This window comes from Arthrobotrys flagrans (genome assembly GCF_004000055.1).
Source record: "Arthrobotrys flagrans strain CBS H-5679 chromosome Unknown unitig_3, whole genome shotgun sequence".
Lineage (NCBI taxonomy): Eukaryota > Fungi > Ascomycota > Orbiliomycetes > Orbiliales > Orbiliaceae > Arthrobotrys > Arthrobotrys flagrans.
This window is the reverse complement of record NW_027137547.1, coordinates 1,993,411-2,021,170: the sequence shown is the minus strand read 5'-3', so window position 1 is coordinate 2,021,170 and position 27,760 is coordinate 1,993,411. Positions and strand designations below refer to the sequence as shown.

At 45.7% G+C, this 27,760-nt stretch overlaps 6 protein-coding genes across 6 annotated transcripts; 1 reads left to right on the top strand and 5 right to left on the bottom strand.

Annotated features, from left to right (window-relative positions):
- Positions 1 to 1,995: 1,995 nt before the first annotated feature.
- Positions 1,996 to 4,586, bottom strand: DFL_001974 (uncharacterized protein; the record flags this gene model as incomplete). The annotated part of the gene is made up of 2 exons (XM_067630687.1): positions 1,996 to 4,387; positions 4,570 to 4,586. The coding sequence occupies 2 exons, from the start codon at positions 4,584 to 4,586 to the stop codon at positions 1,996 to 1,998; spliced, it is 2,409 nt and encodes an 802-aa protein (XP_067493307.1).
- Positions 4,587 to 14,785: 10,199 nt separating this feature from the next.
- On the bottom strand, positions 14,786 to 15,340 carry DFL_001973 (uncharacterized protein; the record flags this gene model as incomplete). The annotated part of the gene is made up of 3 exons (XM_067630686.1): positions 14,786 to 14,855; positions 14,921 to 15,238; positions 15,315 to 15,340. The coding sequence occupies 3 exons, from the start codon at positions 15,338 to 15,340 to the stop codon at positions 14,786 to 14,788; spliced, it is 414 nt and encodes a 137-aa protein (XP_067493306.1).
- A 1,515-nt stretch (positions 15,341 to 16,855) lies between these two features.
- DFL_001972 (uncharacterized protein) lies at positions 16,856 to 17,352 on the bottom strand (the record flags this gene model as incomplete). The annotated part of the gene is made up of 3 exons (XM_067630685.1): positions 16,856 to 16,918; positions 17,048 to 17,105; positions 17,198 to 17,352. 3 exons carry the CDS (start codon positions 17,350 to 17,352, stop codon positions 16,856 to 16,858), a joined length of 276 nt encoding a protein of 91 aa, XP_067493305.1.
- A 4,433-nt stretch (positions 17,353 to 21,785) lies between these two features.
- DFL_001971 (uncharacterized protein) lies at positions 21,786 to 22,043 on the bottom strand (the record flags this gene model as incomplete). The annotated part of the gene is made up of 1 exon (XM_067630684.1): positions 21,786 to 22,043. One exon carries the CDS (start codon positions 22,041 to 22,043, stop codon positions 21,786 to 21,788), a length of 258 nt encoding a protein of 85 aa, XP_067493304.1.
- A 107-nt stretch (positions 22,044 to 22,150) lies between these two features.
- On the bottom strand, positions 22,151 to 22,530 carry DFL_001970 (uncharacterized protein; the record flags this gene model as incomplete). Its single annotated transcript, XM_067630683.1, has 2 exons — positions 22,151 to 22,351; positions 22,405 to 22,530. 2 exons carry the CDS (start codon positions 22,528 to 22,530, stop codon positions 22,151 to 22,153), a joined length of 327 nt encoding a protein of 108 aa, XP_067493303.1.
- A 534-nt stretch (positions 22,531 to 23,064) lies between these two features.
- Positions 23,065 to 26,857, top strand: DFL_001969 (uncharacterized protein; the record flags this gene model as incomplete). Its single annotated transcript, XM_067630681.1, has 4 exons — positions 23,065 to 23,106; positions 23,225 to 23,449; positions 23,514 to 25,882; positions 25,945 to 26,857. The coding sequence occupies 4 exons, from the start codon at positions 23,065 to 23,067 to the stop codon at positions 26,855 to 26,857; spliced, it is 3,549 nt and encodes a 1,182-aa protein (XP_067493302.1).
- Between the last annotated feature and the right edge of the window lie 903 nt (positions 26,858 to 27,760).

The following is a 27,760-nucleotide window of genomic DNA, read 5'->3' as shown; positions in this document are numbered from 1 at the left end:
AGCCCTATCGCCGCAAAGATCTGAGGGTAACTAATCGATAATCTTGCATACACGGCCGCCTAAACATGGCCAGGCCTTGTAATCCCGTCACCCGCCAGAATCACCCAACATCCGTACCATACTACAGATCGACCCACAAGACCCCATGACCATGATTCCCACGATCCCGCTTTTTTTATTTTTTATAGCTCGAACCGGTCACTAATTCCCTTTCTTTTACCAGAATATCTTCCACCCTTGCTCGCCTGACCTTAAACTTCAAGCCTCCTCCTAAAAAAGCCTTGCGAATTTAAGACCAAGTGTGTAGGCGAGGCCCAGGTGCATGTACTTACTTCATACAAGATAATAAAGAACCCTGACGTCAAAGAACCTTAGACAGCCCCGACCAGATCTGCGGCCATCCGTTCCCATCCAATAATATGCACGTCAGTACGTATCTAAAAAGTTAAGTTCCACCTCTACGGTACGGATCGCCCACCATCACGAGCTAATTATCCCTCATACAACATAAACAGAATAGTGTATCTATAGTCGCACTCGCAATCTGCAAGCCCTCTATTTTTTTGTTCTGAGGGGTATAGGAATGCAATGGAAATGTCGACACACCACTCATGGAACCGTGCACACACAGACACACACCCAATCGGACTTCCCGCCGGAGATATATTTGCAGGGTAAGCAAGGGAAGTTGAAGTCAAAAAAAAAAAAAAAAAAAAAAAAAAAGAGATTTTCCCTTCCCGCTCTTTCAATTATGATACCACTTGGATTTTTTTTTTATATATCTCTGCCAAAGTATATTTCTTTTCTCGCCCTCCGATACCTTGGAGGCTTTTTTGGCATACAAGATCCAAGACGGCTTTTGGATCTCTTTGGGAATCCAAACCGATCGACCGGGTTGGCTGGGTTCGCATGCTGCACTTCGTCATTGGGTGGACTATGATGCGCCCCCTCTTTAACTCTGCAGACAGCCGTAGTAAAACTCTCTAGGCCTTCTCCATAAACTCCCCGACTCAGCTTAACATGGGGATTTGCAAATGAAAAAGGGAAACAAAGCTGATAGATGCGTATGCATATGCATCAAGGACCTAATTTGCACGGCGATCTCTAGTTCTTCCCTTACCACCATCGATTAATTCATCACGAAAATCAAACTTGCAAAGGTGTGCAGTTTTCAGCGAATAGTTTTGGAAAGAGTAAAAAATTTTGTATTCCCTCGAAAATCCCCCGTCTTTTTTGGTCTGCACAAGGCTTATCACGAGCAAGCATTTGCAGGGTAGTAAGAAAAATACTGAAAAACATGAAAAAAAATAAAAAAAATAAAATAAAAAAAGAAAACACACATCACCCCCACTGAACATCCAAAGAGTAAAATAGAAAATAGAAAGAAAAAAAGTAGAAGAAATAAGAAGAAATTCAAGAAACACCTTTAAGTTCTGAACATCTTCGCTCCTTTTTAGTTGGTATAATTAGAGGGTAAGAATGTAAAAGAAATAAAAAGTAGAACAATCTATAGCGTCCTGAGATTGGAATGAAACTGCTAGCATAAACGCCAAAGGGAGCAACAAGTAAGCTAAGAAAGAAACCCGGTTTGATTACCGCCCAAGGGGAATCATGCAAGAACAAAAACAGCGAGAGAAGTAACAAGAACGATGCTGGGCAAAACAAAAGCAATCACGGGACGGGGAAATGCTGAAGAACAGAGAATGATAATACATCATCATGTCATACAGTATTAAAGAAAAGTTAAAAACACCGAAGTGGATGGTCTGAACGAACAGCCTAGAAGAAAATTTTCGGGGAGAAATGTAAAAAACGTCATAGACATATATCGTACAGTGATCCGCCAGGGAGAATGAGGGTATATCAGCCGTTAGGAGCGCAAGGGGGTGAACCGTGATTCGTAATTGCGTAGGGACGGAGGTTATACGGGTTAGGGGCGAGAGAGTGGGTATCGTGGGTAAAAGTCGATCGATGTGAGGGGTGAGAGAGGTGATGCTATCTTCGAGATCCCTGGGCATCTCGATTGGGAGGGCTTTGAGGGGCCCTTGGATTATTATTCCATCGCTCATCGGCGAGGGCACTGAGCCACCCATTTCCGTATTCGCTCTTCAAATGCTCAACCCTTCTCTTATAATCGTCTCCCTTAAGTGTCCAATCCTCGCCGGGTGTTAAATTAGTAGGAAGAGTGATTTCTTTGGCTGGCGGAGTAGGCGGGGTCTCCGCATCAATTTTTATAGCATGACTCTTCCGTATCGATGTCGGAGGTGAAGGTGGCGAGGCAGGAAATTGAGGTCGAGATGAATATGTCGGTATCGAAGGCCCAATAGGTTGACGATGAACGTGGAAATCGGCTGGTGAGAATGTCGGCGCACGATCTGCTGTCGTAAATATTTCGGAACCGCCATCGCCCTTGCTAAGCTCGACGACTCGTCGTTTGGCGCCCCTTTTTCTTGCACGACTAAGGTCGTCCGTCGGCCGTGTCGTGATTAAGCCCTTTTCTGATTGTGCTCTCGAATGGGTGAGAGGAACAGGCCTGACCTCGCGAACGATCTCGCGAGGAGGAGCTGTTGTTACGGCTGGCTTGACAACGGGTACCGGGATTGGCTCGGCTACCCGTTCCAATAGCTGTCTTCTCTCCATCATTCCAGGTCCTTGTGCATCAATCGTGATATCTTCTGTGAAGCCGGGTGTTTTTCGGAAGAGGTTGAAAATGGTGACTCGGTAAGTGGAATTATGGGTTTTGACGAATGGATTTGGGTAGATCCATACTTCCCGAAAATTGGGGGCATTGGTTAATCGGGCAAGTTCTATTGGATCGGATAGTTTGTTTTCTCTCAAGTCGAGGCGTTCGAGAGAGGGGAGTCTCTCGATCCCAGCAAGAGACTGGAGACGGTTTCCACGAAGGTTAAGGGCGGTAATTGCGGGGAGTGGATGACGGGTGAGGGAGTGTAGGGAGTCGATCATGTTGTTGGAGAGATTTAGGGCACGGAGAGCGGTTAGGGTGGAAAGAGCATCGGGGACAGTGAGGAAGAGGTTGGATGATAGATCGAGGGATGTCAAGGAATTAGCAAGAGGTGCAAGAGAAACGAAGGAAATAGACGTCAGGGAGTTATCTGCAAGGGAGAGGTGACGGAGGAAACGCCATTTGTTAGAAGGAAGAGTTCCCATCAAACTGATGCTCTGAGTGGTCGTGCCATATTGATTTGTGCCATTAGAAGAAGCACGGCTGCTACCAGAGTCAGACCGTCGCATCCGATGAGATCTGTGGGCGTGGTGACCACCATGGTGGTTATTGCTATTGCTGTTATTGTTAGTAGTAGAACTGCTTCGAGAGCTATTAGGACGAGTAGGCGAATTGCTACTATCCCTATCTCTATTTCGCGAGACAGGCCGATTGACAGCGGAACGATCACGCATTGTCGAACTGGTACTGCCGACACTTGTACCCTGCTCTTCCGCTCCGTGTTTTCCTGGAGAACCAGGAGTAGAACCAGCATCGATGCTTAGTGGCAGGCCAGGGCTAGGTGTTGACCAGCTCAATGGCGATGCCTGGTTCTTGGAGGAGCGTCTCCTACGCTTATCCATATCATCCAAAACAATAGCAATGAGAAGTTCGGCTGGATCCTCAATACAAGCACGCTTGACGACAAGACTCCTGACTCTTTCGGCAACTTGATCCCATCCGTAAAACTGTCTGATATCAATGTCCACGATTTCGAGGGCAGTGACATTCTTGAATGCCAAAAGTGGCACGGCAGTGTCGAAGGGGAATTCTTCATAGCCACTGATCAGACGAGCTTTCGGATCAGGACATAATTTGAGACAGGGTATCTTGGTGAAAGCGGAATAGATGTATTTGAGGTCCATGTTTATCGCCTGTTTGTTCTTCTCTTGCTTTGAAGCGGAGCTGGATCCCAGTCCAAACGAGTTCCAAAGGGAAGACATGCCAGACATGACACTCTTGACGGAAGAGACGGAATGTATCGATAAGGCATCGGTGGATTTTGTCCGTCGGGCACGCTGGGCCGAGTCGAGGAATGATACGTAGTTTCCGGGTGCAGTTTCAGCGTGGATATTTTCGAGCCGAACGTTCATGGGACCCACGGATATTCCGAGATAATCGAATCGGTCGAGGAGGTAGTATAGATGATGAGGTGTAAGGGCGAGTTTGGCTGGTTTTAGATTCTGGGAGGTGAAGGATAGAGATGGGAGTGAGAATGCAGCGGCGAGCGCACTCGATGCTGAAGGGCTCGTGGCCGGAGCATGGGTGGGAGATGTTTGGCCATCGGCCGATCTGGACGGCCTCCGGGCTTGTAGTTGGAGAGCATTGGCGAGGGCCTTCTCATGGGTCCTGATGTAGGTCGCCAGATGTTTGATGAAGTAGTTTCTAGGAACAAGAATGATGATGATTAGTTGACGTCGTCGTCTGGGATATACTAATGGTTGCAACTTGTTGTGGTGGTTTTGTTCCAACCCGGTCGGCTCCCCAAACAGGGCTAAGGCCAGGCCAGCCGAAGCACGTATCCGAGAGGAATAAATTAACAAACAAAACAAAGCAGAAGTCCTTACCCGTCTTCACGATCCATCTTAGCGATACATATGGTGGATGTTGTAAGATATGTTGGAGATTTGAGAGGTTAGGAATTGGGTTCCGCCGAAAAGTTAATTCCGACGAAAATGGAGAAGGAATAAAAGGATATCGTCGTCTCAAAGGGAGTGTGACTATTCTTGGATTAGGACAGCGGTTAGCAAATTATTATTATTGTTACTTGCATCCCATAAACTTCTTTCGGTTCGGGCTTGACTGGATTTGGTTCTTGGATTTGAGGCACAGCAGAGACAGAGACATATGACGATGAAGGGATATCCTGAAGCAGCTTGGAAAGAAACACACACACACAACAGACCGACAGACAGGAGGTCCGTTGGCAATTAGAGCGAAATGACTATGACGAAATGATATTATGTCCTCTTCTTCTTCTCTTTTTTCTATAGTTTTCAGGGGATAATAGGAAGTATGTAAGAGGAGTAGTAGTAGGATATTTCTAGCAATATTGCCTCCTGGGAAGAGAATATCTGGACTTGATAGAAAGGCCAGAATGGTACAAGGCGATACGATACAATACAATACAAATACAAATACAATAGGAACTCAAGTGAATCTCTTCGACAAGAGCAGTGCCTCTATTGTTTGTTTATATTGTATTGCAATGCAATAATGTATTTCCAACCCCAGGCCCGGATGTTCTCGCGATATCCTCGGACTGCGCCTCGGAACGAACGAAGAGTGAATGATAATTGCGAAAAACCAGAACAGAGAGACGGACAATATAGGATATACAGAGACCAGAAGCAATAGTAGCAATCCAACCGCGTTACTTAATATACGAATGGCATGTAAGCGTCTTGTTCGTCTCCAAGATGGCGGGGTGGAAGAGTGCAGTGTGCAGGTGAGTGGTAAAGGTGTGTGGTGTGTGGCAGGTGGAGTTGGGATGACAGGCAGCGGTATTCGGTAACTGCCAGGTGACGGAACCACGACAGAAAAAGGGCAAAAGACCGAGAAGACGACAACGAATATGGCGGTGTCGACGAAGCTTGTCGATTCGACTTCGGCTTGGACTCGATCTCAGGCCTGGAGGGAGGACCGAAAGAAAGAAAGAACGGGGGTTGAAAATGAAAAGAAAAAAAGATGGGATGGGATGGAGGAAGGAGGGCTGACTGGAGCCAAAGAGTGGCGGTTTGACCGACCGAACCAGCCTTAAACACCACTCACACGGCCCAGCGTTTCACGACCGCAGTTCGAGCTCGGTCAGGACCAAGTAATTTATTACTGGCCCACACTAGCCGACCTGGGTGGTTTGTTTGGAGAAATGAGGAGCTGACCGACCTGCAAGTCGGCCAATAATTCCACCTTGATCTTGACGGGTAGGTGCAGTGCAGCTGCCTCTTTTCTAATGTTTCTCTCCAGCTTCCAGATCCAAATTCTATCTATGTCTACTACCTAACTTCGCCCTAAGCGGGTGAGAAGTCTGGTATCGACATCCCCATGTCGGTGGGATGACTGCCAGTGACAATGAGGAGAGGGAGGAAGAGGAGTGCGTATGTATGTAATGTATGATCGTGTCAGGAGGGGAAAGGTGGTTCCAGATCCAGTAAAGCCTCCAACTAACAAGTCAAGACAAGAAAAAAAACAAGACGAAAAGCAATATACCAGACTAAACAATTTTTCGAGCAAGAAAAAAAAAAGAAGGCTTCATACGTTATAATAAAATTCGTGTAATCAAAAAACTAAATAGAAGAAAGGATAAACTGTCGACCGCCAAAAAAAAAAAAAAAAAAAATCGGGGCTGTCGTCGATAAACTGGCCACGGGATATAAAATGGCACCCGTGGACCTCTGAAGAATACCCTGCAAGGAGGTTCTTCTCGAGGTTTTAAAGATTCTAGGATCTATTACAGATCTCTAGATCTATGGGAAATCCTGGCGGGCAGGAGGATTTCTGGAGGATGGTTGGAGAGAAGAGAGAGAAAGGATTGGAGGTGGAGGTGGAGGACGAACAGGTTAAGAGGGATGAGGGATGTTGGGAAACGAGGCCAAAACAAGCAAGCAGCAAGCAGCATTTAGCTCCCAAGGAAGGGAAGCGACGATGGGCCAGGCAAGGTAAGGTAAAGGTAGGGTCAGGGAGTCAAAAATATGCCGGAGACCCTGCAGCATATGCTCCACAGGTATATAACAATGCTTCAAAGGTCCAGAAACAGGTCAGAAATTACCTTTTTGCTATCAGGATGCCCTCTCCTCGACGATAACTAGAATGGATAAGAAGGCCGTCAAAAATAAAATAAAATAGAAAAAAATTTGCGATTTGTTGGTCGATGTAAGGATCAGGGCACTCATGTACCCGCCTGCAGACGTTATGGGGTACAGAAACCAGAAGGGAAGTATCTCGATCTCTGTTGTGCTTCCTGGTTCGTGCTTGTCGCCCAGTTTTAGTTTCACCCCTCCAGCAAGATTGTATCCGAAAGCTTGTCGAAAATCTGAGGGTATGTATGGGTCCCGGTCTCTGTCCTGCACAGGCCTTTTTTTTTTACGTCGGCGGCGGAGTGTATATACGGGTAATAAGAATAAAAATGCTGGCTGATAATGCCGGTTCTCGACTTCTAATTGGTGCCCAAAACGAGGAAACAGGAAGGTGCTTCGCTTCCACAGCTAAGGTAAATTGCCCATGCTTGCCTCCAAGGTTTCTCGAGTTCGACTACAATTCCAAAGATGAAGGTTTTTGTGCGTGCTTACTTTTTCTTTTATTTTTTGTTTGATCCCCTCGTTCTGGCGATGATGTTATTGATAGGGGAAAAGGTGAGAGGGTTGAGGGTGGGAAAAAAAAGAGGATGGATGTCTTGGGAATGATATTCGATGCTGGATATAAGTATAAGCATTATCTTTGACTTTCAGGTTCGCCGGTGCTCGACATCAGACGACAAATAGAGCACCACTCTTTCTTCGTCGGCTCGAGATGATCTCTTGCAAATTATATCATCTGGATTCCCATTCTTCGACCAGGATCAGAACTGGTGCCGGGAGGACCTCTACAAAAAAAAAAAAAGAACAAGCAAGTACCACATCTTGCTCTGGCGTAGCGAATAAGGTATGTGGAGGGGTATGTCTTGTTTGGCGCGGTTGTGGGTGTGAGTGTGGGTGTGGGTGGGACGCAGGCATGGGTTCACCGAGGTTGCTGCAGTAGAGAGAAAAGGGATTCCGCTAGGTAAGATAAATGACGACAGTGGATGGGGAACACTTTGCTACTTAGCCTCCTCCTGCATTGGGCATCCCACGCCTCTCTCTCTCTCTCACTCACACTCTAGTAGTCTGCTTGAGACAGACAGAACAGGCTGGTACGGCATACGGATACATTTATACATATATCATGATAAAACTTCGAGGTTGAAATTCCTCTACTGATGCTGCCTCATAGGCGCCATGCTTCTCGACCGTCTATAGATCCATTGGGTTACTCTGATCTAGCCCCCTCAATATATTAATAGGCACCCTACGATCATCAGTTCCATTTGTTCACCAGCTCCTCTTCCTCCGGAAGATCAGACGGCAAACACTACTAGCTACGTTCATGGCATGATGAGGGAAACTTGTGCCTCCTTCCGATTGAGCTTGGTTGGGTTTGTAAGTACCAGAGTACATACACGCTTGGAGACATCCGGGGGCCTGCGCGGCAAATATCATTGCTATGTAGCAAAACGGGCCAGGTCTTCCTCCAATTGCAAATGTTCTCAGATGATATTGGACAGATGAACGCCAGTACCTGCTTTAGTTCTCGAAGCTATTACTACTCTGGTAGCTTACTGTAGTAACGCTTAAGCTCCAAGTCTCCTTATGATCAGACCATAGACCCTCAATAAACTATATTTTACGTCTACAAAAAAATATTTTCCGTTCATCGAAGCTGCCTTGAGATTTCTCGCTCCGATAAACGGACTGCGGGAACGGGATTCTGAGGCATGGAATGTACGCCACGGTTTGACCAGATTGTGATACCCTTGTGATGGCCTTGGGGTATTTTGCCAACGCTCTTATTTGATTCAGCCCCACTCAACCACGAAAAAAAATGTACCAAGCAGTTTATCCAAGTACCACGCCACTAGACGAAATCGCCTAGGGATAAAAAAGCCGCCCTCACGAGATCAAGTATGCCAAAGAATTCCGTCTACGGAGACACAGGGTTAGAGAATAATCCTCGCGCGCGGTGTCTTTCTTTCTTATCACAAATGGAGAAGAAAATTTTCAGGATCACGAGTTTTCCAACTGGTTCGAGCTAAGCATGGGTTTCCGTCAATATAAGACGGAATGAACAAAAGCATTAGAAGCTATTTTGAAATTAGTCTGTCTTTGTCTCTTGTACCGCTGACGCGAATCGGAGACGCTCCTTCTTCCCACCCCTCCAATGCGTCGCAATAGGCAGGGAAGAATATCCAGCTTTTGGTGGCCATGACCATGTGGAGAAGGTCTTGACAAAACTAAGATCCAAGCACACACAAAAAAGTGAAGAGCTCCAACGATTTTCTTTTTGAAAATGGATTCCCTTATCTGTTTGGCTGTCTCATCCCATCTCTGGCTCATCAGACTAATCCTATTCGAGACAACATCTTCAAATGTTCTTCTCGAAGAGCAAAAGCTGGAGATATACATCCACCGTTTTATATACGATACTTATCATCCTTGGAGTTGCCTTATGATAATGAATCAAACTTGGACATCCGCTCGATGTCACAAAGCTGACAGAAGCCATATCTTTCCCTCACGCCGATCTGCACAATATTCGCAGATCCTGGCTTGGTTAGATGATATAATCGTGCCTTTTCCCTCATCTCTGTATGTACATTATATTGAGATCCGCGGCGCGGTGTGCGGGGAACCACTTAATTCCAGCCCTCATTGATTTTAACCTAGTAATAGTTCGCAATCGGGTTAGGTAAGATCTTGACAGGGTTTCAAAGGGCAGATACTCTTACAGTATACTGGTACTTCTGGAATCAAACCGTTCTACCCCTCGCTCACATCAAAGAGACTCAGAATAATGCTAGTCATGTGTCGTCTACATAACGAGGCTGAGATTTCTTCTAATTTAGAAATTAGAAAGTCTGGCTACCTCAAAAAAAGAGCCGGTTCCGCGAAAGTCGGCCCTAGCGAGAGACAGTTGGAACTTCCCCTCGAACTTACACTGATTAATTGTTAACATGGAAAGGCGTAAAGAAAGATTACCGGAGCTGTGATAAAAAAGCAACCTAGGGTTTACGAATCCGATGCTCATATTCTATAATTCTCGCAGGCTGGTATACCATCTTGAAGAGGCAACGAAGTATCTCTAGATAGTGGAGCCACCTTCTGTTTGTGACTACCGTATACCTGACCACATTCCTGCATTCCAGAACTTATTACTACCCCCATTTTATCCCATTTTTCAATATACACGGTACATACTGTGCGCGGTTTTTGCTTGTCTAGAAAGCTCGAAAGTGCAAGCTCCAAACCGTTCATTGAAAAAGGACCCTAGTAAGAAAGAGCCGGACCTGAATGGCTGCATGACGAAGCGAGACATGGGCGCATTCCATGGCCCTCCTACGAATTAAAACAGCAGCCATTTTTATAGATTCTCCAAAAAGAGCCGTGCGGATATCGAAGCTATAGCAAGCCGCCGATACCAAGCCAACGGAATTCTCAATCCGAGATCTTCTTCGCGACAACATTTGCATCTTTGCTTCACTTTTAATTTATTCTTTTTTATTTCTTTTGAATGTGAATTTCGATTTCTAGGATCACATGCAACTTTTTTTATGTATCTGTCAGCCCCTCCTCATGGCCACACACACACGCACACACACACACATTCATCGTTGAAACATCAGCTACTCTTCATCAATCTTCCAAAAAACGACAATCGTTCCTAATTTGTATCGTGATAACCGAGACTCTTCAAGTGACCTCTGTGTACAAAATGTTAGAATTTCGCGACCCATGACGGAGCTTTTAGCCTTCAAGGAGTTCTTCAAAGAAAGACAACAAGCTTAAGATCCAAGGGTATAGGCTCGGATCGAGAACCTTGTCTGATGTCATTATCACCTACTAAAATTTTATAACTTAAAGCTTTAACTATGTGCATGCTACCCCGAAACAGCTTCGCATTCTTTTTGGGAACTGGGTCCCTTATCGCTAATACAACTAACTCTAGCTAGCTAATTCCGCGAAAACTGGTCCCCGAGCGGCCGCCCTGCGATTGCGATTGCGATTCTCCGAAAGATATAATTAATAAAAAAATTTCGGGGGAAAAAGTGTGAGAAGCTCAATCCTTGGTCTGATCGGCGGGCCTTGGTATTGAGCTCGTCGTCTACCACACTAGCGTCCTGACGGGACTTTGACCGAAGATCAGTTTTTCAAGGCGGGGCAAAAAAGTTAGGCGGGATCTCAATAAAAGGACGAGCTGGTGGTTATCGATTATCTCTAAAGAAAAGAAGGTCTAAAAAGAGAAGTGAAATAGCAGCCCCATTAAACCAACATGCTAGACCAAGTTTTGGAATAGTTCGAACTTATTTTTCTGTTTTATTGTTGCTTACAGCTTAAATTTAGCTATAAAAGACATGACGTTGGATTATAGCCAATAGGCAAGTTTTGTTGGGGCTCGCATCTGCATACCATTATTTGCTTGCCTGTCTGGAGGAATTTCGCTCTGAAGATAGAAGCTGGGTTTTATCTGGTTGGCGGTGCTTCGCATAAACGAGAAGTTCTACAGGGCATGGGGTCCTTCTCGCGGGCAAGGGTTTCCCAGCTCTAAATTCCATATGACAAGAGATTTAGTGGCGTTTGGCATCTTTTCCTTTCCTTTCTTTTCTTCTTCCTGTTTTACTTAACCAGAAAGAAAACTACTGGATAATAAGTTGTTTTTTAGCAAGGGTACCTTTTCTTCGATAACGCCTACGAAAGATACATGAAGAAGATGGTTACATGCACCTATTTTGTGATAATATTGGACCGCGATTAGTCACATGGACGAATAAATTTTTTTTTTTTTTTTTTTTTTTTTTTCCTGCATCATGCATGATGGATGCAGGGAAAGCGACCAGCTTGGTTTGCCTCCAAGGGACCAAAAGTAAGTACTTTTGCTCTTCCCATCTAAAGAGCGTTTCTTTTCGTTTATAGAATGAGAAGTTCGGGATACAATAAAATCTTGATTAATTCCAGGTGCATCGGAACAGCACCGTAATCTTCGTCGACATGTATACCTATACGACAAGGGAAAAAAGAGTTTTTCGACTTGTCAACGCATGATAATGATGATATGTGGTTTTTTAATACCTTTGAGATCCATCTCAAGAATCCTTCGATGCATCGAGTTACATCGATATCGATTCGTTTGGAAATGTCTAATTCGACCCCCAAGCGAACGGCTAAACCAAAGTACTCATATCAGATAACAGGTACCCTTGTGCAAGGCCGTTACTTCCCATATCCTTGGGTGCACAGACCATGAAAAGGACATCATTTCCCCACGCCTATAACCTAACTGTTCAACAGAAATCACAAGAGAGAAAAAAGCGTTCAAGGCTACACATTTACCGCAGCGCCAAATGCGACTGAAATCCAAAATAATATACCCTAGCTCTTCCTTCCCTATCCTCAAAACCTTGAAAGGACCCCACATTTTCACTTCTGATTTTCTTACGAAATATCACAGAATCTCCCCTTAACTAACGATTTCGCGAAACGGAAAGGGCTTGTTGGTTATACCCTTCCTGGTATTATTATGACGGCTCGGGGAAGCTCGAAGCATCATGGCTTGCGTTCCGATGCATGTCTACTGCATATGTATACGCCTATGTATCGTACCCATGTACCTCCCCGCTGGGGATCTTATAAAAGATACATCCGAAAAAGCTAAAAGGGATTCTACGAGAGACCATCAAGGACCCCCAAATTTACCCAACTAGGCTCTTTTAAGATGAAGTCACGGTATACGGTCCCGAGTTCACGATATACATACTTCTTTTTTCTCACTTCTCCGTCTACATACGCAGGATGGATGCATAGTCCGAATATCGAAGCAGCTAGTAGAGAGCAAGAGCGCTATCTCGACTCAAAACCCTCCTTACAAGGTTTGTGGTGCTTGAAATATGTTGTGCTTTGTCTCGACGGCCATCCCCGTTTCAAGTCTAGGCACGAAAGAATGGAGAACTCGCACCAGGAACCCAAGGAAATGACCGAATCCGGCGATAGGGGTGCAGAATTCCTTGCCCCCTCTGCCTAGTATGTTTCGCTAACTAACGGGTCGACATACATACTATACGAGGGAGTTTAGCCATTCGAGACGGCTTAGGAGGGACTAGACTAGGTTTTAGAGCAAGGGAGTGTTCTCCGCAAAAAAAATACAACGTGCATTTGTGCAACGCAGTTTGGGGGGGGGTTACACTCTTTCCAATGCAGCATTCCTGGTTTATGGGAAGGGTTCGGGTTAACGTCTTTAGTTGTATTGCTTTGAGGTTTTTGGATTCTGGGACGGTTGGGAAGGGGGGTCTAGAATGTCCCGGGTCTTGGCTTTGTGGAGGTAAGGGAGGAGACCTTGATTGCTTGTGCGACGTTGTTCACTCTTTTTCTTGAATTCAAAAAAAAAAAAAAAAAAAAAAAAAATTATGGCATCGGGATGTCGATCGGATGTTATAGCTATCATGATATCAATTGTTGTATTATTTAACTTCAGAAGTCGAGTGACGATACACGGCTCATGCCGGTAGACTTACGATTCAGAATCCATAGCTAGTACCGTATACGCGAGAGCTAGAGAGCAACTTCTCCTGTTTCAGCGCGCCGTTAACATACCGTTTACGTCTACGACTACAACATAGTATGCTAGTATCAGAAGATCGTCTGTAGGACTAGTTCCGATATATCGATATCCAACACAGACGAACTGTTGTAGAGCTCCATAGTTAGCCCATCGGGCTCTAGACCATCCGGCTGACAGGTGTGAAGATCGATATAGTTGGTCATCTCACGAACCGACGTCAAAATATAGTTTCTTACCCACTCACACACCATATAGTATACCCCTCCTCCCGTAACTATACCCCTCAAGCCAGGTTATCCAACACTGCGGGGTTATATATGAACACAATGACATCTGCACGCCAAATAATTACTAACATTATCATAAACTAGTGCACATCGAACATCCATTACTTAATCCAGTAGTTGTAACAGCAATTAAAACTTTAATCGTTCCGACAGACGGAGATATAGAGAGGGCTTGCATTAGTCAACTGTTGTTATGCGGATACGACCCGCCGTCAGTCCGTTCTATTGGCTGGGGAACGTATGACGTTGGCGTATCTGACCGGCTTGGGACGGAGATTCTGGTAGACGCGGCTGATGATTGTGGCTTCTGGTTTTCGCTGGATTTGGTAGAGGCTGAAGGGAGTGAAAGGGTGGGGCCCGAGCGGTAACGGGGAATGTACATGTAATACCGTATACCGTGACTCTAGATCTGTCAATTGGAGATTGTGGGTGTCTTATACGGTTAACGCGGTTTACGGGATACTTAGGAGCCCGTGGCGGCGGTTTTGGTGTGCCGTTCATGACAGTGACGTCGGATGTTTGGGATTGGCTTCGGGGAATTAATTCAGTTTATAAATTTAGCCTTTTCTGACGGCTACGACGAGTTTTCTTCATTTATCAGAGCACATGTACATACGCACTTGATAATATATTATATTGCTTCCAATCAAATCTCTTCCAAGGTAGATACCTCCTGGGCAAATACTTGATTACCTATATTGTCATTTTGAAATCAATTTGTTTATTTTGTGGATCAGAAATTGGGCCAATTATCTGGAACCTGAACCCGCGAGTTTATTCTTACATGCAATGTGAATATCATGTCAAGTTAGGACTATAAAACAATAAGATCAAATTACGTAGAAGAACACCACCATGGCTGCTAACAAGAGGCTAAACCAGGTAGAACCAAATATAGCCCAAAAGTAGAAATCCAATTACGTAGTAGATCAGATGTGAAGCCTGACCATTAGATCGTGCGTGTGGGAAAGGTCGTGGTACCACGTATACAAACCTATTATAAATTATAAAAAAGTCCATGATATGCCGAAAGTCTCCGAGATTAATATCATCGTAGAAGTTGGGTTTTTTCTCTCGAAATGCGATAATAGGACCACGCCACTCGAGATGAGGTGTCTCCATAGACCGGCTGACAGATGTAAAGACACTCTGATTAATAACAGAGCCATCTATCGCGAAAGTATCTCGGTAGTAGATGTGGATCAAGCCACTTTTCGGCCTTCCTTTTAACGAAGTACCCCCGAGAATTCGATTCGTAATAGGATTATAGTTGACAAATGAAACTGACAGACCGCCCGTTGCCCCGACATAATCTTCGACATCCCATGACTCGCCATATCCATAGTCTCTGCAAAGGACCCAGATCAACTGTGGTTTCTCCTCATTCGGTGGGAAGCATATAGCCCTCTTGTGGGCCGGGGATGGACGAGGTTTCTGATTTGTGAAGGCTTCGCAGAGTATTTCGTGGCTGGGCCGGTCTTCCTGTTGGCAATGTTTGGAACAATACCAGACGCTTCGGCATTGTCTACAGAGGTTTGCGGGGCGTTTATTGCACATTACGCAGGCGTCATCGGGCGCGTAGTTGGGTTTGAGGTAGTCCCTCCGACTTTAGAGAAGGGGGGTTGTTATCAGAATATTGGCCTAGGAATTTAATCTCAATGGTTGCGGGGTAATTAACTTGCTTGTATGGTCCGGTTGTTCTATACATTGGTATTGATGTTGCTATATTCTCTTGATCGCATTTGATATTGGACTTTTAATTTAGTCTTGACGGAGGATATGGAATGAAGTTGGAATTGACCCAAGCTTAGAAACGTAACCAGCTACCATTATTCGGGAGATTTCGTTTGTAATGAAGTAATATCGAGGTCAGGTAATGGAGTAGTGAAAATGTCATATCAATGGAGCTAAAGATTTAGACCTTATAAAATTATCAGGCAACATATGATGCTTGCTACTATGTATGTAGGTACTTAGGTACTTAGGCGCCTGTGGAACGGAGAAGAGGCACAGCCTTGTTGACGTAAATATCCTAGGAACCAGGACCATATACGGGTAGACTACGGGCTGATAGAATCTCAATTGACGTTCTGAAGTTCTCATATGCTCTCCTCATAGAAATAGTATTTGGAGGGGAAGGATAGTATGAACCTGCGGCCTGCTATAAGTGACATGTCGTCTGTGGAAATTTCCTCGTAATAGGGATCGAGGCTTTATACAAATTAATCGATACTAGGATGTGACTAGAAGCTCCGGGAGAGCAAACCGGTTAACCATGTTGCATTATATCGTGTTATGCCCTATCGATTGGTCTACATATCGATAACGGTCGTATCAAATACATGAAATGACATCTAATAGACCCATGGCAAAGGTATCCTTCACAAGACAAACACCACTATCGATTGTCCTGTAAACTATAACGGACAAGCCTCCTACGAATGTTCCTGAATGTTTCCTTTGAATTGTTTTTTGTCACTTTATTAACTTATCTTAGAAATATAACAGAACTCGGAAAACGAAAGCAAGACAGCAAAAGGACGAGTACAACAATGCACGAGGAAATCCACAGACTCCTGAAGGACACCAAGGCAGAAATCGACGAGCGTGGAGAAAAAAAAAAAAAAAAGCATTACAGGAGAGCCTTTTGGAGGACACAGCGTAGGAGACGAAGGAGCTTCGGGATATGAAATGGGACGCCGGAGGCTGTCGTTAGGAATTAATAAAGGTAGTAAACTTGTATCTCGAAGGGGGAGAAAAAAAGAAAAGAAAAGAAAGAAAAAGAAAGAAAAAAAGGAACTGAATTTCGTCGTCCACCATAGCTTTACTTTTTTTGCTCCTATATGTTTTTTTCTTCAGTTTTTTTGCGACCCAGAAAGACTGAACTGAAAAAAAGGAAACGAAGACGCATAGAAGAACGTTCAAGGCTGTATCATCACGCTGAGATTTTGAGAAACACATTAGGGATGCCGGCTATGATGACCGAAGGATTGTGAGAGAGTCGAAAGAGGAATAAACGCGAACGGTGACAATTGTTCTCTATACGAAGAGGGTGGATCGCGGACTTCGATAATGTCGGGGAAGTATGTATCGCCACATCGCGGATGACGTATTGGAGAGCGATGTCGGCTTTTTTTCTGACAGGCGTTCAATATAGTAATTTATACAAGAAAGGAAATCGAAATAAAAGATGGAAACGTCGTCGGCGTAAACGGGGCGTGCTTCACATGATAACACAGCAAGGATTGGGATTTTGCGGGGCATACGGGTCCTCCCCTTTGCTAACCTGCAGGTGCGAGATGTCTGGTTAGTCCAAAATGGCGAAAGGGAATGTGACGTTGCGCGGAAATCGCGATATCAGGAACGAAGAGTCGTGAAACTTATGTTTCGCGGTGGGAGGAAGAGATAGACTTACTTGACCCCAAGTCGCCGGTACCATGAAGTCCTTTGTTGTTTTGGTGTAGTTGATCATCCTAGTCCGAGTTCAAAAAAACACGTTAGATAAGGGGAATCTTTAAACAAAAAGTCGCGAGAGAAATAGAGTAATTCCGGAGGTTATACGTACGAAGAGCAAGCCTCGCTGACCTTCACTCTCGGTCTTTCCAAGTCTTCCCGTAGACGGGCGTTTAGTTCTGTCAGCCTCCTCAACTTCAACTCTTGCATGGACCCCTTCTTCTCTCTTGCCGGCTCTCGGGCACCTGCTTGATTGTGAACGGCCATGTCGGATTCGGTCGCGAGTTTTGAAGAGTCGGAAAAAAAAATTTCGTGATGCGAATCGGGAGGAACAGATGGATTCTGAGTGATCGGAAGAGACTGGAGACGGGGGGAGGTGGATGGGATGAGGATGAGATGGAGAGGGATTGAGCGATGATAGAGATTCGGATGATGGATTAATTAGGACGGGATGGGTTGGATTGATAGGAGGGAAAGCCGGAAGTGTGGTCTGGTTGGGGAAGACCAAGCGAAATGAGGAAATGTGTTGCCTGTCTGTCGAATAGAATAGGAGAACCCCCCAATGTACTGTCTAAGTATATAAAATTATATCCCCGAGTTCCGTCGACGAAAGAATTAATTTTCTGAAATATCGTCAGTTAGTCTATCTCGAGGATAAGAATGAGAAAGAGGAGGAAAAGAGAAAAGAGGAAAGAAAAGAGGAAATTGAACAGCCGAAATCCGCTTTTTTCGCTCGAACTTAGCAACGCGATTATTGAGCGAGCAGGGGCAGCCGAGATTAAAAGGCAGCTGAAAGACCGGCCTCAGACTGGCACTACCCGGCACCATTGACCCCTTTTACAAGTACTGATGCATGTCTGCACATCCTGTGTGTATGCACTTGCCCCAGTTTCGAGTCTCCCCAGCCTCATATCCGTTCCCATTAAGGGGGCTCCGGCGCAGGAGGCAGAAACATCACCCAAAACGCTCCCGATAAGATCTCTCCCCATGCGCAAACGTTGTGACCCGATCCTTGGGCCCATGCTAATTGGGATTTTGGCTGTCCGAGCACACTATACTTCTGCGATATGACTGGCTGCTGGTTCATGGCTGTTTTCCGTCTGGGACCGGCCAAAAAGTCGCCAGGGATACGAATATGTCCTCGCTTGACAACATGATTTCGGATTTCGGATTTCCTTCTTGGACATTAACTTGGAAATTTAACAAACTTATGCTTATGCGGCGTGAGGGAACTCACTGAGAACGAAACCAGCCAGGATATTGATATTCGCGCCACGATATGATGGCACGGCCACACAAGCATGGCCCAGGGAATGAATAGGCCGTGTTACCAAACATCTTCCAGCCAAACGGCACAGTACTTGCATACTCGGTCGAACTTCTGTGGCCTCGTTGGTTTATGGACTCAGAGCGCTTCGAAGAAGTGATAAACCTACAGGAGACTGCTTCATTGCTCCTCTCTTGTCTGTTTCCCAAATATATATGCGTGAATACTCATTCACAAATAACTTCTGTCGATAGGATTTTATATTTTATATTTTATATCTCACTGGTTTTTATCGTTCTCCAAATATACTCAATATTTTGATATGCACTCTCGATACATCTTTGTTTTGGCAATACCTTCATCTAGAGTGTCTTATGGGCGAATCTGCCCCAGCTGGTTATTTCCATATTCTACCCCCTCTTTAACGGCGCATCTACTACCATGGCTATACATCGAGAAATCGACAGCTTCTCTAGGGAGCGGAAATACTTGCGAGTTAGCGAACTAGGAGGCAAGCAAAGAAGCACTTTCTTCCTGCAACTTCCATGGTTTACCACTCCAAGCTGCGTTTGTGATTTTGCATTGGCTGTGATTTCAATCCCACTTCTTTGTTATTGTAAAACAATGGACCGATGGAAAGAAGCCTGGCAGGAATATATTATATGCAGGATTTCCGCCAATATGTCATATGATACTTCTTATTGTCGGTGGGGTTGTGATTTTAGGGACCTTGTCTATTGAGTTCTTCATTAAGAATGATGGTGTAGTTCCGGCAGTAGGATCCAGCAGTGCTGGGATTAGCGCGATATGCCATAGGCCGGATGATAATACGGATGCAGCAACAGCAGCAGTGATGTGGGGTGAGCTGTGGACTGAAGGTTATCTCTCGCAGACAGGGATGGAAAGTGAGGAGATGATTGAGAATGTGAGGGAGAAAGAAATGTTGACAATACGATTGGGCATTGTTGTCTCACATCTTTTCCTGTATCTCTGCTTGGAGAGGGGAAGTACTACCAGTAATATGGGAGCACGTCAGTTTGTAAAAATATAGAAAGTAGTAATATAGAATGGGGTGGTCGATTGGATGGAGTTTGGGGGTTGTCTTGGACAGGTGTTGTTACTGTTGGATTCTCGGTAGCACTATGCGGCTGTCCACCTCCCACATCTGGATCCGAGGTTGCGATGTTGTATTACCATAGCCAGAAGTCCTATATATTTGTCGAAATTTTGAAAAATGAAGAAGATTTTGTTTCTTAATTGTAACTGCAAGAGCACATCTACCAATCAAATTTGCAAAACTTCATATTGGATAATGCAAGGCAATGCAATACATGAAGTTTGTAGAATTCAGATATTGTGTACATGATCTGACTGGGAACTAGACTAATTGTACAGAGATATACGAGACTGAGAGATATATTGCTGGTCTACAGCGAGGAATGTTAACACATTTGCAGACTCGATCTTCCCACCGCACTAGCCTCGAGCGTTTCTCCTCACCTAGACAACCTATGGGGCAGACTTTTTCCAACCCTTTGAGCCAATTAACCAGCACAGGATGAGGTACGAGTAATCGATTTCAACTTCGTGCGGGGATGGTCCAGTGATTTCCTTCGTAACGCAGGAGAGTGGGGCTCCCAGCCCACCATAGCTTCCGATAAGGTTACACGTACCGTCTCTGATACCGAGGCAGCTATCTGAGATCCGGGCATCGGATCGTAACGGTTAACGTTGTGGCAGAGACCGTTTTTCAATTGTCCACATTTACCAGTTACAATCCTTCAGAAAAGTCTCCAATTCTTCGTCTGGAATAACAAGACAACAAATATCCTTAACTGGTTGGGTGATGAGAATATACGCATCTATGTACATAACATCTATTCCATGGTAGATTTTATTGCTAACCTTATGGTAATTGGTATCTGGGGTATAGGATTCTGATGACACCGTCAGCCCCCGGTTAGTGTGCCCTCCTTGGGGACAACCTGCAGATGGCAGGGGTTCAATGTCTCCATGGCCAACGGAGTATTAGACTATCGCGGACGATAGATACAAGCGAATGTCGATTAATTGGAGGTGCCGACGGCACTTCGATAGCTCAACTCTCTGAGGATAAAATTTAATATTTAACGTTATAACTGCTTCTTTTCCCCTTCGTCGAAGTATTTAATCTGTAGCCTCCAGAACTAAGAAGGAAACATACCAGTACTCTAGTGCAACTGCAAACCAACCTACAATCTTCTCCTCTTGAATATCAAAAATATCCACAAAATCTCAAGCCAAAAATGGTAGAGCCAATCGAAGTAAGGATATCTAACAGTTTTCCTCCCATGAACCTAACAGAATCTCAGAAGTAACAAAAAGCTATTAATTAAATAGGTCGTAAGATCACCCGCTACAAAACCAACGGTATATTTTAGCAACCGGAGAGAAATATATATTAACAATCTTAACAAGGTGCCCTCGTCAGTTACAAACTCGACGAAGGGGCTGAAGAGGGGGTATTAGGAAACGTCGAAAGCAACGCCGTAAGTTGTGTGGTCGAGTCCACTCTCACTCCCCCGCTTCTAGCTTACAGCTCCACAGCTCTGGTAGCTAACACATCACTCCTGGATTTTAGGATGGCATATATATAATCAAGCCTTTAGATGCAGAAAAAACTGTGGAAGTTCCGGAGGACGAGGTCACTAAATTGCGACAGATCGGAATGATGAATAAATCTGGGCATATGTCTAGGTCCTAAAGTTTATAGCTGAGAGTCGGGGAGCTTACTCAAGATAAATCAAATATTGATGGCGAAATGCACCAACCAAAGGGTATTATTTTTAAAAAAAAATTCAATTACAGTTTACTTCCCTCAAACCCCCTACTGCTTAGCATAGACTGGCTGTTAGAAAATTTGATGTGACGTCTCCGAACACTAGATTAGTTCTGCAGAGCACCTATCCATACGTATCTGCCAGATCAGAAAAAAATTTCCAACTCATTCGCACCAACATCCAGGTCATATTAGCATCCTGTGATACACCTTACATTATCGGAAGGTAAATCTAGAATGGTAGAGTAAGCGACATAACTGTTCAATGGGCTTTGGGAATGGAGTATACTAGTAAGCCTTCAAGGGCCTGGGTGGAAAAAGCGGGCAAAAGGTAGCTAGTCGCTTCGTGGGGACTGACGCGGTGAGACTAAACGGTGTTTCAAAGTTTAACAGAGAGGCATCTGGCCGTGGAGGAGCTTGTCTAGATCTTAGCTTATACAAGACAACCTTTATAGATATTATAAGTTCGGTCAATATTAGGTGGGCCAATGCTTTGGTCGCGATCCGTTTACAGGCTGCGAGAATCAATCCACTTGACTAAATACTTTATAACTTATTTCTCTGATTGTGTTTATTGAGTAATATAGGTCGAGACCTAGCGCTGTTTAATGCTGGCTAGTTACGATGCCCAGTCTTTAGGAGTTTGATAATCTTCTCTCGATAGCCTTCATCTTCCTCAACTATATCCCAATTCCCAATCTTTGCAATTGTGTCTGCTTGTCGGGCCTCGAATTGCCCTTCGGACTCAGTCTTTTCGGGGACCGATATCTTCTCACCGATGCCGGGTTTCTCATAAACTGCGGAAGCAAGAAGGGTGCGAAGCGCACGCTCCGCGGGCAACATATCCTTCGCATCGGTTGGGTAGTCTTCCATACATTTGATCAAAGAAATACAATGCTGTGCTAGTTTTGGCCGGAATAGACCATGGCTTGGATCGAAAGGTGAAGGGACATGGATGCTGTCGCTAGTTTTGAGATGAACTAGAGATTGGGCATCAGGTGCAAGATTGTTGGTTGCGATTTATTGTCATCCTTGTAGATGAAATGATATCCCAAGGTTCCAAGCGGGCCCTTTTGTTTCTCTGATAATGGTGGATCGATATGTTTGAACCCAATATGGGGTGACTCTAGATGGTGCATAGCTCCCTCAATGAGAGGGTTCTGTATGACAAAATCATAGACCTATATTCGTATTAGTATCGCGGTTGCAGCGAATTTGGTTAGTACAAGCTTACAGATACTGTTATAAGATAGCCCCAGAATAAGATAGCCTGGTCGCTCCATTCGAGGAGAGGTATGGTATGCTCAAGGAGGATGTTGGTTGCTTTTGCAAAGCATGGCTTTAGTAGTCTGGTTGTCATTTTCGGTATCGCTACTCATGATATCGACATTCCTCGAATGCACCCAATATTAATAGAATATATATGCATGCCACCTGCGAGAGAGTTTCGTTTAGCCACGGATGAGTCTGATCGGCTGTCGAGTTTAATTTTTTGCCGTGAAGGTTTAAATTGATATCCCATATGATCACCGTCGTAATGAATGAATGAAATGTGTTGTTGTGTTGCGGTGTGTTGGTTTCTTGGCCGTTGTGCGTTGTGTTATCGATAAGTGGGGGGTTTCCAGCTCACCCAAAAAAATTTGGGGTCTTAGCCCTCTGTAAACTGAAAGAGGAAAATTTCAACTTCGCCTGAACTCCAACATCTACACATCACACCCTTCGAAGTAGTCTCCAACAACGGGCTGATTGGATTCCTTGTCCCCAGCATCCGTCGACTCTTCATCTACCAGCTGCAAGCTAGCTTCCGACCTCCCCTGTTAGCTTGCATCTCGTCTTCGGACCTGACGAATTTTCTCTCTTTCCGACAGCTTACCCGACGGCTAAAGCAACCAATATGCCTCCCGTACCACACGCAAAACCCGAGAACGTGCTCAAGGTGAGCTTCGATACTACCCCTGCGGCATCTAAAGACGACATCAACCTCCTTTTACGAGCTTCTGGAAGATGGATATATGCTCTTCGACAGCTGCTGACCCCTGGTTTTTGATATATAGCGAGCTCAAGAGCTCATCGCGGTCAACCAGAGTGCCGCTGCTCTTCAAATCCTACACGAACATATAACCTCGAAACGATCGAGGAATACCCCTATCGCGTCTCTGGAACCCGTCATCCTCCTTTTCATTGACCTCTGTGTCGAGTTGCGAAAAGGCAAAACCGCTAAAGATGGCCTCTACCAATATAAGAACATCGCCCAAAACACAACGGTCCAGACCATTGAGGTATTATCCAAACTTTCGCGTCCTTTCTAGGTACCTTAAATCAATGTCTAATACTTGTTGCTAGATGGTTCTGCGTACCTTCATCGAGAAGTCGGAAGCGAAAGTTACCGACGCTCAAAAGCTCGCCGAGACAAGCTTGGGAGATGTAGAGGACCTCGAAGCTACCGAAACACCTGAATCTCTTCTTATGGCTACTGTCTCCGGCGAGCAAACCAAGGACCGAACCGACAGGAAATATGTCACACCATGGCTCAAGTTCTTGTGGGAGACATATAGGACTATCCTTGATATTCTCCGAAACAATGCTCGATTGGAGATTATGTACCAACAAACCGCGTCCCAAGCCTTCCAATTTTGTCTTAAGTACACTCGCAAGACAGAATTCCGTCGCCTTTGTGAACTTCTCCGAAATCATCTTCAGAATGCTAGCAAGTATAGCGCACAGATGCATGCCATTAATCTTAATGACCCGGATACCCTACAAAGACACCTCGACACTCGATTCCAACAACTTAATGCTGCCGTTGAGCTTGAGTTGTGGCAAGAGGCTTTCCGCTCTGTTGAGGACATTCATAATCTTTTGACGCTTAGCAAACGCCCTGCAAAGGCAATTATGATGGCCAACTACTACGAAAAGCTAACACGCATCTTCCGAACTTCCGAGAACCACCTGTTCCACGCTGCAGCCTGGAACCGTTACCATAATCTATTGCGGTCTAGCGCTGCTGCTGTTCAAACGGGTTCCGTTACTAAGAAGGATCATCCTGTTACTAACGATGCGGAATTCTCTCGCGTGTCATCGTTCGTCATTTTGTCAGCCCTCTCTATCCCAGTTATAAGTACCGCTAGGAGCAGAGGTGGATTGACTGATGTCGAAGAAGCAAACAAGCGAACTAGGAGCTCGCGCTTGACCAACTTGCTCGGGTTGGCTAATGCACCAACTCGCTCTGGATTGTTCAAGGATATTCTTGCTCGTGGACTCCTCAGGAGGGCCAGGCCAGAAATCCGCGATCTCTACACGATCCTCGAGGTTGATTTCCATCCTTTGAGCATCTGCAAGAAGATCGCTCCTATCCTCACCCAAATCGGTGATGACGAAGAAATGAAGCGATATGTTGCTCCGCTCCAACAGGTCATTCTCACTCGTCTTTTCCAACAGTTGTCACAGGTCTACGATACCGTTCAAATGGACTTTGTCTACAAACTCGTCACTTTCCCCGCTCCATTTGAGATCGAGGCGAACACAATCGAAAAGTTCATCATGAATGGTTGCAAGAAGGGCGACCTCGCTATCAGGATCGATCATGCTACTGGGTCTCTTACTTTCGAATCTGACATTTTCTCTTCCGCCAAATCTCTTCCAATTGGCGCCGCTGGTGCATCCGACAAGGATACTAGTGTCCAACGTCTCCAGAGCACCCCACAGGAGATTGTTCGAACCCAACTTTCCCGACTTGCAAAGACCCTCTACCTCACCTGCTGTTATGTCGACCCAAGCTTCGTCGAGCAGAAGCAGCGCGAGAAGGCCGAAGCTCTCGCGCGTGCTGAAATCGGAGCTAAGAAGGAGCACGAAGAAACACTTAAACGTCGCGAAGTCATTGAACAGCGCAAAGAAGCACAAGAGAATGCTGCTGCTAACCTTCAGAAAGAGGAATCACGACTACGTGCCCTCCGTGACCGACACCGTGAGGAAGCCGAACAACTCCGTCTTGAAGAAGAGAAGAAGAAGCGTGACCAAGAACGACAAGAGAAAGAGCGCGAAAGGATTCTCATTATGGAATTCTGGAAACAAGTTACTTCGATGGGTCTCACAGAGGCTGAATTCCGTGCTCAAGTCAAAGAAATCGGTCTTGATTTGCCCGAGAACGTCTCTACTCTTGATAGCAACTTCATCCGCAAGGTCAAGATTGCCATGATGGAGAAGGAAAAGAAGGAGACCAATGAGAAGTTGCGTGTGACTAGCAAGCGCATTGACCATCTCGAGAGAGCTTACCGCAAGGAAGAAATTGCTCTTCTTGCTCAAGACTATGAGGCCCAGCGAAAGAGTGACTTGGACGCTCACAATGAAAAGGTTGCCCAGTTTTTGGCCGAGCATAAGCAGAAGCATGAAGAGAACGTTGCTTTGAAGAAACGTCTTAGCCGACTCGTCGGTCATTACGAGGCCTTCAGAGATGATGTTCGCTCTAGGCGCTCTGAAGAGTTCGAAGCTAGACGCAAGAGGGCCGAACAACAACTTCAAGTTGAAATGGATAAGAGACGCAAGCAAGTCCGCGAGGCCAAGGAGAGGAAGAGACGTGAGGAAGAAGAGGCGGAACGCCGCAGAATCGAGGAAGAGGAGCGCTTGCGCAAGGAAGAAGAAGACAGGATTGCGAAGGAAGAAGAAGAGGCAAAGAAACGAGAAGAGGCACGCAAAGAGCAAGAACAGCGACGAAAGTATGTGATTTCTCATGAAAACCCGGTGTATTTTTTATATTCTAACCCATTTGTTTCTTTAGGGAACGAGAGGAAGCCGCAGCAAAACAACGCGAGCGCGAGGAACAGGCAGAGCTTCGTGCCGAGGAACGACGACGAGAAAGGGCCGCTGCAGCGGCTGCTCCTCGTGAGCGTCCAGCTCCACCACCTCAACCTGAGGCTCCTAAGGAGGAATTCCGACCTACCAAGGTCCCAGTCGTTGCGAGCGGTAGTGGCTGGAGAGAACGTTTGGCTGCTAAAAAGGCAGCCGAAGCTGCCGCCGCCGCAGAGGGTGCCGAATCCCCTGCCGGTGCTAATGGTGACAATGCTGCCCCTGCGCCTGCTCCCGCCGAACCAGCCGCCGCTTCCACAGAAGAAAGAAAGCCAGGAACCTACCGCCCAGGAGCTTTCCGCAAGCAAGGTATCAGCGAGAGCACCATGTCAACCGAAGAAGGGTCCCGCGATTCCCGTGGTCCTCGTGAAGTACGAGAGGGAGAAGCGCCCGGTGGTCAACAAGGTCGTGCTGGTAACTGGGGCCGAACCCAACGTGCTGAAGGCGAAGGCGGTGAAGGAAAGTATCAAGCTCGTGGACCACCCCGCGAAGGCGGTGAAGGCGGTGAACGGAAATGGCAACCTGCCCGTGCGCGCGAAGGCGGCGAAGGTGATGAACAGAAATGGCAGCCTCGCCAGCGACGCGAGGGCGGTGAAGGACAGGAACGACGTGATGGAGAGAACAATGATGGAAAGTACCGCCCAGGCGCTTACCGAGGACGTGGCGGCGGTATGGGTGAACGAAGTGGAAGTGGCCTTGGCCCCGAAGGTCGCACTGGAAGCGGACGTGGTGATGGTCGAACTGGTAGTGGCCGTGGAGGTGGAGAAATGGGTAGTCGAAATGACAGCCGCCGCGGAGGTGATAAACCTGCCGGCGAGCGTGCCACTGGCGGCAGCTGGAGGTAGTTTTCTTTCTCCCATTATTTTATGCGGTCGAAAGCCCAGCTTTCTTTTCGGCCAGCATTTCGTACCACCTTGCAAGGCGTATATTCTTTCTTCTTTTATATTCATGCTTCTTTAACATATGGTCCATTTATTCCTCCCCTCAAATCCCTGCAACAGAACTGGTAATTTCTTTGGCCTACCCCACCCTGAGCAGGCATACTTTTCCCCCCCCCTCCGACATATATACTCACAAACCACATGTACTGATACGGGCACCTGCTTTTATGCTCTGGTTCGCTTTTATGTTTTTAATCTGCATTTCATCTTCGTTAGCCCTCCTCCAGGCTCTACTGGTTTCACTTCTTTACTTTGTCCTGGAGTTTCTTCTTTTCTCTGTTCATGTTATGATCTACGAATGGCTCCACGGCCTGGTCTGTGGCGCCGTGACGAACAAAAGCTTTGAATGCATCATGTATGGTCAATAAAAGTGGACGGAAGGTGTGAATGAAATGCATTATACATATAAACCGTTTGCCGCAAATATAGACATTGCAAATCATATGCATACATATATATACACCCTAAGATGATTCTAGTATGCAGCAGAGCTGTAGCGTGGGGGTGGGAAGCTGCATTCGATGTTGTACGGGGTGGCCTGACCCCGCTGTAAGCTCCTAGTAGCGCTTGCGCTTAACAAGGTAAATGTACACTAATGTCTAGGTATTACAACGTCATTGATTGTATTCTCCTTATCTACGACAAGATTCTTTAACCTTTGTTCGCACAATCGATCGTCAATCAATTAGATATCGAGATATCCTTCCTTCAAGTTTCGGCGTTGCATTGTGGTGTTTCGTTCTGCACGCTAATGCTTTCTTCTTTTGGTGGATTCCAGCACACCCAGCGCGAGCTTGTTTAAGTTCC